Source organism: Sinocyclocheilus anshuiensis, unplaced genomic scaffold (assembly GCF_001515605.1).
Source record: "Sinocyclocheilus anshuiensis isolate Anshui unplaced genomic scaffold, SAMN03320099.WGS_v1.1 scaffold1128, whole genome shotgun sequence".
NCBI classification, from domain to species: Eukaryota; Metazoa; Chordata; class Actinopteri; order Cypriniformes; family Cyprinidae; genus Sinocyclocheilus; species Sinocyclocheilus anshuiensis.
This window is the reverse complement of record NW_015551066.1, coordinates 160562-174080: the sequence shown is the minus strand read 5'-3', so window position 1 is coordinate 174080 and position 13519 is coordinate 160562. Positions and strand designations below refer to the sequence as shown.

The 13519-nt window shown below is 40.0% G+C and overlaps 2 protein-coding genes across 2 annotated transcripts in view; both read left to right on the top strand.

Moving 5' to 3' along the window:
* The window catches only part of hikeshi (heat shock protein nuclear import factor hikeshi), a 5887-nt gene extending 3542 nt beyond the window's left edge, over positions 1-2345 (top strand). The window contains exons 2-5 of the mRNA XM_016452031.1: positions 669-906; positions 1310-1461; positions 1959-2077; positions 2158-2345. Coding sequence (XP_016307517.1) covers positions 669-906; positions 1310-1461; positions 1959-2077; positions 2158-2212 — 564 coding nt within the window. The 3' untranslated portion in view covers positions 2213-2345. The remainder of the gene's footprint in view (positions 1-668; positions 907-1309; positions 1462-1958; positions 2078-2157) is intronic.
* Positions 2346-4036: 1691 nt separating this feature from the next.
* On the top strand, positions 4037-11929 carry LOC107662121 (coiled-coil domain-containing protein 81). Its single transcript, XM_016452030.1, has 14 exons — positions 4037-4082; positions 4671-5016; positions 5142-5203; positions 5313-5466; positions 5627-5880; positions 5957-6297; positions 7675-7765; positions 7840-7983; positions 8517-8624; positions 8702-8889; positions 8974-9052; positions 10647-10867; positions 10999-11124; positions 11263-11929. The coding sequence occupies exons 6-14, from the start codon at positions 6266-6268 to the stop codon at positions 11399-11401; spliced, it is 1128 nt and encodes a 375-aa protein (XP_016307516.1). The 5' UTR covers positions 4037-4082; positions 4671-5016; positions 5142-5203; positions 5313-5466; positions 5627-5880; positions 5957-6265; the 3' UTR covers positions 11402-11929.
* Positions 11930-13519: the final 1590 nt, after the last annotated feature.

Sequence of the window (13519 nt, the reverse complement as noted above, 5' to 3'; positions counted from 1 at the left end):
GTGTTTATCTGTATTTATCAGTTTATTTGGGTTTATCAGTTTATTTGTGTTTATCAGTGTTCATCAGTGTGTATCTGTATTTATCAGTTTATTTGTTTATCTGTATTTATCAGTTTATTTGTTTATCTGTATTTATCAGTTTATATGTGTTTATCAGTGTTTATCTGTATTTATCAGTTTATTTGTGTTTATCAGTGCTTATCAGTGTTCATCAGTGTTTATCTGTTTATCTGTATTTATCAGTTTATTTGGGTTTATCTGTGTTTATCAGTTTATTTGTGTTTATCAGTTTATTTGTGTTTATCAGTGTTTATCAGTGTTCATCAGTGTTTATCTGTATTTATCCGTTTATTTGGGTTTATCTGTATTTATCAGTTTATTTGTTTATCAGTGTTCGTCTGTGTTCGTCAGTGTTTATCAGTGTTAATCTGTGTTTATCTGTTTATCTGTGTTTATCAGTGTTAATCAGTGTTCATCTGTTTATCTGTATTTATCGGTGTTTATCTGTATTTATCAGTTTATTTGTTTATCAGTGTTCATCTGTGTTCGTCAGTGTTTATCAGTGTTCATCAGTGTTTATCTGTTTTTCTGTATTTATCTGTGTTTATCAGTGTTAATCTGTGTTCATCTGTTTATCTGTATTTATCGGTGTTTATCTGCTCTCTCAGGTCCAGACGGACGCGCAGCAGGTCGCCTCTGATAAGTTCGTCTTTACTCTGCCGGACTATGAGAAGGTCAATCATGTGGTGGTGTTCATGCTGGGCACGGTGCCCTTCCCAGTGGGCATGGGTGGTGCTGTCTACTTCTCTTTCCCAGACCCTGCTGTCGGACAGGTGTGGCAGCTTTTAGGCTTCATTACCAATGAGAAACCCAGTGCCATATTCAGAATCTCTGGTATGAAAGCTGGTAAGCAAGTCGAGTGAAATCAGTTCTATAAAGGCTGGAAAACACTACATGACTTTTACAGCCACAACAGACATTAAAACACTAGGGTGATTATCATCACATCAAACTCACACAGAAATGTGGTTCAGTGCTGGGAGACACAAATAAAGTCTGTGTCCATCATTCACGTCTGATGTCTGAAATCTGCTTTGACTGGCTCTGATTCTAGCAACTATCGATAATCGACTCGAATCCCTGAAATGGTGTGTTTGTGTGTGTTTGTGTTTGTGTTTGTGTTTGTGTTTGTGTTTGTGTTTGTGTTTGTGTTTGTGTTTGTGTTTGTGTTTGTGTTTGTGTTTGTGTTTGTGTTTGTGTTTGTGTTTGTGTTTGTGTGTGTGTGTGTGTGTGTGTGTGTGTGTTTTAGGTGAGGGTGGAGCTCATCCGTTTGGCATGATGGCCGTCCCTCAGGCTCCGTCAGTGGCTCAGGTTGGAGTTTCTATTGAATCTTTGGACCTGCTTGCACAACAAACACCAGTCTCTACTTCAGCTGTCTCCAAAGTGGACTCCTTCACACAGGTAACACATACCTCATCATAACTTATCAGCCACCTTACTTATCTTTTGGGTCTTCAGTCTTTTCAGAGTGGATCTTCTGTTCGTAGTAGTGATGAACGATTTTTAGATTACATATCACACCCTAATAAATGCAAAGTTTTTGTGGATAAAAATGATCTAAATTTATGTTTATATTTGAAAGACAATTTAAGGCATGAAGTAATATTATAACATTATAACAGTGACATTTATCAAATGGATAGTTCCAGTCTTGGCCACTGATTAAATATAAGCTAAAATACAGACCTGGCAGATTGTGGCACTGCTTGTTGATATCAGTCGTACTAAAGGCGTTGTTTTATTTGCGCTTTTCCAATTTCTTTCACACTTCTGTGTGGTCACGTGTGGTTTGAAGGGTCAAGACTGCAGTGACTGGCTCACAGAGCCCTGTTAATATCACTGTGAGATCAGGAACTCTCCTGCGGCTGCTTATTAACTCTTTGTTGTCATTTTCACAGTTCACGCAGAAGATGCTGGAGAGCCTGTACAACTTCACCTCGTCTTTTGCGCTGTCCCAGTCGCAGATGACACCGAACCCTTCAGAGATGTTTGTTCCTGCGAGCTCCATCCTCAAATGGTGAGTGATGTTTTAAGGCGAAGCGTCATGCCAGCGAATGAGTGTTTGTGTTTAGAGTCATTGTTCTGTCCTCCTCACAGGTATGAAAACTTTCAGAGGCGAATGATGCAGAATCCAAACTTCTGGAAGACGTGACTTACTGCCGTTGTGTTTTTAACAGTTTGATCCACTACTTTATGAAGAACAATTTATTTCATTTAATATTCAGTTTTAATTTCCATGCAGAGTTTCACGTGGTCAAGGAAATTTTTCTCATGAATATTGCCTGGCACATCATTCATTTATTTGCTGAAAATGTTTTATATAACGTGCTGAAGTCATAGTAAATAAAATCTTTTGTCGATAAATTTTATTAGTCATGTTTATTTTTTCCATGATTTACAGAAATGTGTATCTCAGTGTTTCAGTGAACAGCTTCACAGGAAAATGCTTTAATGTCAGAAAACCCTCTGTAAGATGTTCAGGAGCCCATCCTCCTCTGGCAGCAAATGCATGTCCAAATAACATTAATATTTAACTCTCTGATAAGTGGATTGTCTTTTATTGAACAAGCCAAATGATGCAGTCCTCGAATGCGTTAGCAAGGCAATGGTTACAGCTTCAGAGCATACGGATAAAGGTTGACAATTTTAGTGCATTCATGATTGACTGAAAAAAAAAAAACTCACAAAATGATTATCATCATCATCTATTCTAGACCGGGCAGATTCTATTCTATTCTTTCTTTCAACTTAAATTTGTAATGCAATCTGATATTTGTAGGTACCCTGGTGAATTCAGTCTGAGCAGACACATAAGTTCTGTAGCCTCGAGTGCTGAAGGTGCTTCAAGATTCACACCGAATAACACATGAATAAAAGTTCTATTTTAAGGCAGCAACAGCTGAATATTATGTTTGAATAGTGATTTCACAGTAAATTATTTATTGTAGTAATGAGTATCAGTATTTACTGTAGTAAGGTGTATCAGTATTATCTATAGTAGTGTGTATCAGTATTATCTATAGTCATGTGTATCAGTATTATCTATAGTAGTGTGTATCAGTATTTACTGTAGTAACAGTGTATGTATCAGTATTATCTGTAGTAATGGGTATCTTTATTTACTGTAGTATCGGTATTATCTATAGTAACGTATCTTTATTTACTGTAGTAACCCTTATCTTTATTTACTGTAGTAACGTATATCAGTATTATCTGTAGTAAGGAGTATCTTTATTTACTGTAGTATCAGTATTTTCTGTAGTATCAGTATTATCTATAGTAACATATCTGGTTACACTTTACTTGAAGGGGTGTGCATAAGACTGACATGACACCTTCATAATCATGACATGACACCTACTTAATCATGACATGACACATGTCATGAATATGAAGGTTTTTTTATGCATGTTTATGACAACTGTCATTAAGTGTCATTCGCTCAGTTATGTAATTTTTAATGCAAAGATGACATTGTTTGAGATGTCTTTGTTATGGGCTATGGTAAGGGTAGGGTTAGGTTAGGGTTAGGTCAAATAATGTCATATTTGCATTAAAAATTACATAACTGAGCGAATGACACTTAATGACAGTTGTCATAAACATGCATAAAACCTCCTTCATATTCATGACGTGTCATGTCATGATTATGAAGGTGCCATGTCAGTCTTATGCACACCCCTTCAAGTAAAGTGTTACCACGTATCTTTATTTGCTGTGGTAACGTGTATCAGTATTATCTATAGTAACGTGTATCTTTATTTATTGTAGTATGTGTATCAATATTATCTGTAGTAATGTGTATCTTTATTTACTGTAGTAACATGTATCAGTATTATCTGTTGTAATAAGTATCAGTATTATCTATAGTAACATGTATCTTTATTTACTCTAGTAAGGTGTATTAATATTATCTGTAGTAATGAGTATCAGTATTATCTATAGTAACGTATCTTTATTTACTGTAGTAACCCTTATCTTTATTTACTGTAGTAACGTGTATCAGTATTATCTATAGTAATGTGTATCAGTATTATCTGTAGTAACGTGTATCTTTATTTATTGTAGTAATGTGTATCAGTATTATCTGTAGTAACGTGTATCTTTATTTATTGTAGTAATGTGTATCAGTATTATCTGTAGTAACGTGTATCTTTATTTACTGTAGTAACGTGTATCAGTATTATCTGTAGTAACGAGTATCAGTATTATCTATAGTAATGTGTATCTTTATTTATTGTAGTGTGTATCAGTATTATCTGTAGTAAGGAGTGTCTTCATTTACTGTAGTAATGTGTAGTGTATCAGTTTTGTCTGTAGTAACGTGTATCTTTATTTACTGTAGTAACATTTATCTGTATTATCTGTAGTAACTAGTATCAGTATTATCTATAGTAACGTATATCTTTATTTACTGTAGTAACATTTATCGGTATTATCTGTAGTAACTAGTATCAGTATTATCTATAGTAAAGTATATATTTACTGTAGTAACATGTATCAGTATTGTCTAGTAACATGTATCTTTATTTACTGTAGTAAGGAGTATCAGTATTATCTATAGTAACGTGTATATTTACTATAGTAACATCAGTATTATCTGTAGTAAGGAGTATCAGTGTTATCTATAGTAACGTGTATCTTTATTTACTGTAGTAATGTGTATCAGTATTATCTGTATTTAGGAATGTCTTTATTTACTGTAGTATCAGTATTTCCTGTAGTAACGCCGTTGGGAGGCGCGTCTATAGCAACCGATTTGCAGACACGAGCACAAAGCGATGCATCTGTACTTTTGTTAGCTGTAGCACCGGTTATTCTGGACCTGTGTACACTAATGTACTAAGGAGTTATTAAACTGAAGTGTTTGCTTGCAGATTTTTGTCATGCTTCAAATCCCAATGTCAGAATATGAGCGCAAACATCTGTCGACACTTTCGAGACTTTCTGACGACGGTAAGTGACATTCTAACTAATCAGAACTACTGGATTAACCATAACTAATGTCTGAGATACAAACACACGTCTGCATCGAGCATGCCAGTCATATTTCTCGCGTCTGTCTGTTTCATTCCCCACAGATATCTATCATATTTGGTCGCTCGTGTCGTGTTTTATTAAGCAACAGATGTTCATGCGAAAGGTGCGAATGTGCATGCTTAGGCTCTTCTGTTCCTCATCTATTATGCTCGTTGTTTTTCTGTTTGTAAACGTGAATAATAGCGTGTTCATTCGGTTGTGGTGTGTTTTAGGGGGTTTATATCTTCGGTTTAGGGACTTTCACGTTCTGCCAGCAGAAACTCAACTTCGGGAACAAACATATTCTCATACAGAGACCTGTTTTCATCCTGGCAGAGAAACTCTCTCATTATTATGGATTTAAACAGATCAAACCACAGGCTACAGGTCAGAACAATCATTTTTGTTAATTTATGTACATTTACACAGAAGATGGACATTGTTGGCTGAATTAGATTTTCATGATCCACACCTGATCTAAAGGTTTCTCAGCTGTGTCACAGATGTCATGAAAGCTACTGTTGATCAGACTCTGGTGTCTCCTCAGACGTGCCGGTGGGGCCGCTCAACTTCTCGGCCCTGAGCGCCGAGGGCCCGTTCCAGCGAGACGCAGTGGAGAGATGCGTGCGAGAAACCCTTCACCTGCTGCTCCGCGCCGCAGCCACTCGACCGTCTGTCTCGCACGCTTTCCCTGGGATCGGAGTCCTGACTTTCCGACAAAGCCGAGTCAAGATGCTGTTCTGCCGTGACTTCATCTCAGCCTTAGACGGCACTGGGAAACTTTCCTCAGCTTCAGCCAGCGTCAGTCACAGCGAGCGAGACTTCAGTGTGTTTGAACCTGCTGGAATCTGTTTAATTAGACTCTGTTGATTTGCAGAGACCGGAGTCGAGGAACTCTAGAGAATCTGAGCGACGCTGCAATGTGCCGCGACCTGCGACCTTCAGCGGCGCCACGCTTCCCAGAATATCAGCAGGAGAAGCTCTGAGAAAACAGCTGCAGACTGATGAAGATGATGATGATGGTGGATGGGGTTTGTCATGAGGAGATCTGGGCTCACGCTGACAGTTTGAGGAAATATGGTAGCTCTGTACTGTTCTGTGTTAGACTCACTCTCATCTCATTATATCTGCAACAGAGAAGCGTCAGCCAGCGGACAGAGCGACTGCGACTGACCTCACAGACGGGATGGAGGACAAACGTCCAGCAAATGCTGACAGGTAGATTCCAGCAGAAGATGATGAAGAATCAGCTGGCCCAGCATGAATTATAAATATTGTCATCATAACCACTGAATCAAAAACATACATTTAAATTTAAATACATTCCTTATCATCACAGAAATAGTTCAGTCTTGGTTAAAAATCCTACTGGGTAGGAAACCAGTTAAAAAAAATGTCCTCATGAGGTGATTTGTGTTGCTTAACAGCATCTGATGACAGAAAGGTGCTCAGATTATCACATGACCCTCTCAAAGACGCTCAGAACAGAGGCGTTGTGTTACGGTGAACTCTGTGTGTGTCATCAGACCATTGAAACACTCGAGCCCTGCAGGAGAAAGTTGTTTAGTTGTGACGTAAGACCGGTTTGTGTGACTGAAACGTGAGCTTTACCCAGCAGTGAATGCAGTCTGTCAGCACGGCTCATCTCGCTTTAAACTTGCATCACCGCCTGTGACTGAACACACTGAGTTTCAGATTTGGGTTTAAAAAATAATGTTTCCTTTATTTGGCCTGGCGGTCTTATGGTAAAATTCTTATGATAATATAGTAATCTTCTATCATTAATAATCTGTTAACAGTGTTGGGGGTAACGCATTACAAGTAACGCGAGTTACATAATCAGATTACTTTTTTCAAGTAACTACTAAAGTAACGCATTACTTTTTAATTTAGAAGAAAATATCTGAGTTACTTTTTCAAAAAAGTAACGCCAGTTACTTTGTTTTCCCATGTATTGACTGACAGCTCCCCTGTCCCCGTGTTGGGAGAAATCAGAAGTGCAGAGGCGTTGTGTGCGCTGTGTGAACGTGATGCTACTGTAGTTCTAGACTAAATGTGAATGTGCATTAATTCATCCCACTCACAAAAAAAAAACAGATTTAGTATTAATCAAAATGAATTAAAACAGTGAACTGCAAACTCAGTATTCATTACACTTTTTGGTGTGAAAGGGCTTTTATATTTGCTATAAATAGAACTTCTTATATTCAAAACAATCAAGCCAAAAAAGTAACGCAAAAGTAATGTAACGCATTGAACTAACTAACTAAGTAACGTCATTAGTTACTTTTTTAGGGAGTAATGCAACATTGTAATACTTTACTTTTAAAAGTAACTTTCCCCAACACTGGTTACTGAGTCACTGTAACTGCGTTCTGGACTTATTTAATTGTATCAGCCAGCAGACATTTACACATTTACATTTAGTCATTTAGCAGACGCTTTTATCCAAAGCGACTTACAAAAGACAGACTCAGTGGCTCTGTGTCGGCCGCTCTGCTAACAGTTTCTGTGTGTAACTGTTTCTAAATGAAGAATAGATGAGTGTTAGATTAGCAGGACAAATCTGAGACTTTCTGTTTGTCATGAACACAGAGGCGTCTCTCTCAGCATCGCGACAGTAAAGAGCAGCGCTGCAGATGCGAGTCTGGACCGAGCGTGCCGTGACCACAGACGGGCCGGACAGGTGAGCCTTCATCACGTCTGTGCTCTCTCTTCCAGCTCGTGATATCAGCTCAGGCTTGTTGATGTGCGTCGCAGGAGCTGTGTTACGTCTGCATGCAGCGAGCGCAGAGAACCCTTCCTTTATACCAGTCTGATGAGAGCAGAGCTGAGCGCGAGCAAGAACGAGTGTTAATGCTTCAAGAACATCAGAAAGACCTAAAGTATTTCCAGAGAGAAGAGGTGCCCGAGCACACTCATTTACTGAACGCCTAATTTCAATAGGAATATCACATTAAATTCATTGCTGTTAATAGCGTTCACCGTCTGTTTGACTGTACGTTTCTGGCATATGGACATCAACTTAACAGACACCACACTGCAAAAAAGGCTTATCTTAGTATTTTTGTTTTAAGAATATTTTACCCCACTGGCAGATCATTTTATTTATTTTAAGCAAAATGCACTTCATTTAGTTTCTTTCCCCTGGAAACAAGACTAAATAAATATCTTGCGTCATTTTGCTTATCTAGTAAATGCATCTTAATTTAAGTATTTTTAGATATTTTGACTAGAAACAAGACAAAAATACTAAGTTAGATAAGCCTTTTTTGCAGTGCACTGATGAGCTACTACTAAATATAATATAGAAACTTAAATTTTCTGTAAAGCTGCTTTGCAATGATTTGTATCGTGAAAAGCACTATACAAATACACTTGAACTGAATTGAATTAAACTACTATAAAACTGTCTTGGACCGTTCCATCACTGACAGATGGACAGACAGAAGAAGCGGGAGGACAGTCAGAAGCTGGCTGCGTTTAATCTGGCCGCTGCAGAAGCTCAGAGACGCAGGAAAGCGCAGGCATACAGCCAATCAGACGTGAGTCTCAACGCCGTTCAGGCTTCAGCTGGATCTGTTTAATTGTTTTTCTGGTCATTTGACGCATGGCCTTTTAGGGCTCGTACATCTTCGTGGGTCGAGCCTGCAGCGCAGACCATCTGCCGCAGCAGAGATGCTACATGCAGGAGTCAGCCAGACGCAGCCAGATGCAGACGGAGCTGATGCAGACGGAGCTGATGCAGGAGGCAGACAGACGCAGACAGACGCAGACGGACAGACTGCATCTGCTGCAGCTCTCTGAAGAGTGAGCATCTCATCGCAGCGCTGTGTGAACGTGTTTAAGATGATGGTGTGATTGTTTCTGCTTGTTTTGTGATGTTTGCATCAGGATTGCATTAGAAAAATCTCAGCAGCTTCATGAGAAACACGAGACGGCCAAGAAGTACCGAAAGGCACTTGAAGCACAAGTGAGTGACTTTCGTTCGTTTCCCGTTTGGGATCAGTTGGGTCAATTACATTTTACATTTACATTTAGTCATTTTGCAGACGCTTTTATCCAAAGCGACTTACAATTGGGGAATACATAAAGTGATTCTTCTTAAAGAGGCAAACAGAGACAGGAAGTGCTCGCAATACCAAGTTTCAGGTATTGTTTAAATCAGTACAAGCTAGAAAGGGAAGGAATAAATAAAGAGAAAGACAACATTTTTATTTTTATTTAGGATGAAGTCAAGTAGCGTCGAAAGAGATGAGTTCTCAGCTGTCGCTTGAAAATTGTCAGGGATTCAGCATTCCGTATAGCGGTGGGAACATCATTCCACCAGCCAGGAACGTGATTTTGAGCCTTGAGAAAGGACAAGGGCCTGGACAAGAAGTTGTGCAGCATGCTCCGTTAGAAAGGGCCTGATCTTTCTGATGTTGTGGAATGCAAACCTGCAAGACCAAGCAGTCTTTGCAATGTGGTCTTTGAAGGTCAATTGGTCATCAAAGATTACACAAAGATTTCTGACCGACGTTGATGGGGTAATTGTAGAAGAACCTAGCTGGATGGTGAAATCATGCTGTAGAGTTAGAGTGGCAGGGAAGACAAGAAGCTCAGTCTTTGCCAGGTTGAGCTGTAGGTGATGTTCTTTCATCCGTGCCGAGATGTCCGCCAGGCAGCCTGAGATCCGTGTAGCTACTGTTGGATCATCTGGTTGAAATGAGAGATAGAGCTGTGTGTCATCAGCATAGCAATGGTAGAAGAAGCCATGTGTCTGTATGATGGGACACAGTGATGTAGTGTATATGGAGAAGAGGAGCGGTCCTAGAACTGATCCCTGAGGAACCCCAGTGACCAGTTGATGAGCTTTGGATACACAATTATGGGTCTTTATCTCATAAATGAAGCAGCGCTGCATGTTTGGCACAAGATTTATGTCATAAATCTATAGACATGCGGATGATTCTTAATGCTCTGATTTAGGATATCTCAAGCTTTTTTCCACACAGTTTTGAATTTGATATTTATTTGTGTATTGAATTATCTCACTCTTAAGTTGTTTCAAAGCAGCTTTACAGAAAATTGTGCCTTAATGTGTTAAAGCACCTGGTGAGAAAAAAAAGCCGTAAGATATTTAGATCAGACCTCCTCGTCCTCCTCTGGATCAGTGAACTGATGCTAAATATGATGTACTTACACAGTCTGTGTTATACCAGTCGTGATTGAGCTTTCAGTGTGTTTAACTGTATGGATAATATCAGCAAATCAGATCAGTGACGTTCTCTCTGGATCATAAACACACAGCAGCAGTGATCAGGACTGATTCGGCCTTTCATATGTTGTTCTGAGTGTGGAAGCACGTTGTTAAGTGCATTAAGGCTCACTGTCCTTAATATGGCTTTAATATGCATTTCTGTAGCTCAGACAGTAAGATCCCAGGGTTTGAGACCATGAACTGATAAAACGCGACAGCTTTGTTTCTATCAAAAACTTCCAGAGTGTTTCATTCTCTTGAAATCATTGTCATAAACAGTAATATATCAGTAATATATAATGTTTTTCTGTCTGTTTGCGTTTAGACGGATCGCCGCTGTTCAGAAATCTCTCCGCGTTTCGACGCGCGGCCCATGTTTGGACTGATGGACTCCAGTCCGGCGGCTTTAGCGGAGCAGAGACGGAGAGCGCAGAACATCTCTGAAGAGCTGATGAATACAGCCAACCAGAGGAGGAGAGAAACGCTGGAGAAACGCTTGAACGAGCAGAAGAGAGAAAGAGAAATGATGCAGAGAGACCTCAAAGAGTGAGTAACAAAACCAGCAAACAAGCATTAATCCTAAAGAGAAGAATGAGTTCTTGTTGTCTGGGCCTGATGTGCATGTGTCAGATCACAGTCGGATGGTTTGAGTGGAATGAATAATGTCTCTTTCGCAGAATGTTAGACGAGCGAATCCGTCGTTACGAGAAGCTGTGTCTCCTGCGGGCCGCGTGCGAGGAGAACTGGCACCGCAGCGCTGACCTCAAACACCAGCGAGACCGAGAGGGACTCAACAGCAGGAGGTACAGGAACAAACTGATGATTAGTTAAATGTATAGATGGAATAACGAGAGAAAAACAGAGAGGTCATGATGAGCGATCGCAGGACGTCAGAGCCAGAGTTTCTGTAATCCTGATGATGTTTCTGCTGTCTCCTTCAGGTTCGGTGGTCAAACTCTGACAGAACAACTGGGAAAATATGAGCGATGTAGTCAATGCAAACGCAGCACCGCCAACCGCGGCGAGAGCAACGTCTTCAGAGACACGAGTTATGTGACTGGAGCTCGACTGATGCTGTAGACCTCGGATTTCAACCCAGATAATAAAGATGAGCAAAATAAGTGTATGCTTCCTCATCCACATTTACAGCAAACTGAGAGCATCTGCTGTGTTCATTTGGCATCGTTTACACAGAGATGAATCACATTGTGTTTATTCTTCAGCACTGATCTCATCACAGCTGCATTTCAACATCAGCGAAGATGAAGAATGTGACGCGAATGTGCAGATGCAGATTTTGTTCTTATTTGATATGTTTTGAGCAGAACTTTAAATGCGCCTTCAGCCGTAGAACATGATATTGAGATATTTTGATATTCATAGATCCACAAACGCTTTGTTCTCTGTTTGCAGAATTTTCTCAGAAAATTAATTCTTTGGAAAGAGATGAAAGTTTTCTGCATGTGATTCATCAGTATAAAAGACGTGGTGGAGAATGTGCCATGATGCTCCATTAGTTCATATTTAACAACATATAATGTTCTTGCATCATGACCAGTGCACACCTTAGATGCGATTCAGTGTTTAACGTTGATGCTGTGAGCTTTCATATGCACCAATGTCTATTTAGACTCTGAAGAATGTTTGCATGTGATCAAATGCTTTAAATTATTAAAGTTTCTTATTTTACACGCAGAATGTGTCTGTTAGGAGCCGTCAGTGCAGCAAATGCAGAAATGGACACCAGGTGGGGCTTCAATGTCAAAAACACAACTGACTTCATTCAGCTTCCACAGCCAAAACCACATCAGAGCGACAAACTCCGACAGCGATCGAGAGTGCTTTACACACAGAGCAGAAGACACTGAGATTGAGAGTATTTTGCAATCATGGCCTCACATTTACTGTACATCTGTGCTAAAAGTGAATGAAGCCCAAAGGAGCAAAGTTAAATTCACGCATAATACACAGTCAAGCAAACGTACAAAAACAAATAGTCTTCACTTCACTGAGTGTATGTTCATAACGCTCTGCTGAGAGCAAATGATGGAAATACAGAGTGAATATGAGAGCGTGTGGACAGCTATTCCATTTTCCCAAGACACCAGATCAAATTGATATTCCACATTTATTGAGCAACACATCAGCCAGAGTCAGTTCCTGATTCCAGATGTTCAAAACACACTGAAGAAGCCAGCAAACCAACAAACCACAGAACCGCTTCTGCACTAAACATATAGCACTCAAACAATCCCTCGTGAATTATTTTCTCTTGATATTTTGTATTTGGTCTAGTGTTGCTTTAAATCTAACACTGCATCTTCAGGGTGTTTTTGACAGACAGTGAAGCAGGACAGACGCAGAGAGACGTGACAACCTCATCATACTGTTATCTCAGTCCAAAAACACAGAAGAGAGACGAGATGCGTCCGCAGACGTACAGCTGCTAATGCGACATCCGGCTCTCGTGAGCAGGATAGAGTCCAGCCTACAAGACAATAAAAGTCATCTCAAAGAGGTCAGAGGTCACGGCACACATTCTGTTCACATGTGATTTTATGAACCACAGGGGACAGAAGTGACTCATGAAGCTCAGTGAGGCTGAGGAGAAACACACACACACACACAGGTTTGAGTCATCAGTAAACAAACACATTTTCCAAACCACACGGACTTGAGTATAACACACACACACACACACACACGCACTCACTCTCACACACACACACACACACTCACACATGTCTGGTTTGCTATCCTTGTAGAGACTCTCCATAGGCGTAATGCTTTTTATACTGTACAGACCGTATTTTCTATTGCCCTACACCTAAACCTACCCCTTACAGGAAACTTTCTACATTTTTAGATTTTCAAAAAACTTCATTCTGTGTGATTTATTAGCTTGTTTACCCGTGGGGACCTCAATTTAGGTCCCCACCATGACACGAGTCCCCATGAGTGTGTGTATTCAGGTTTAAGTCCCCACCACTCTCGCACACACACAACACAAATCACACAGACACACAGACACTCACTCACTCACTCACACACACACACACAGGTTTGAGTCATCAGCAAACAAACACATTTTCCAAACCACACGGACTCACCCACACACACACAGACACTCAGTCACTCACACACACACACACAGACACAGACACACACACACAGACACAGACACACACACACAGGTTT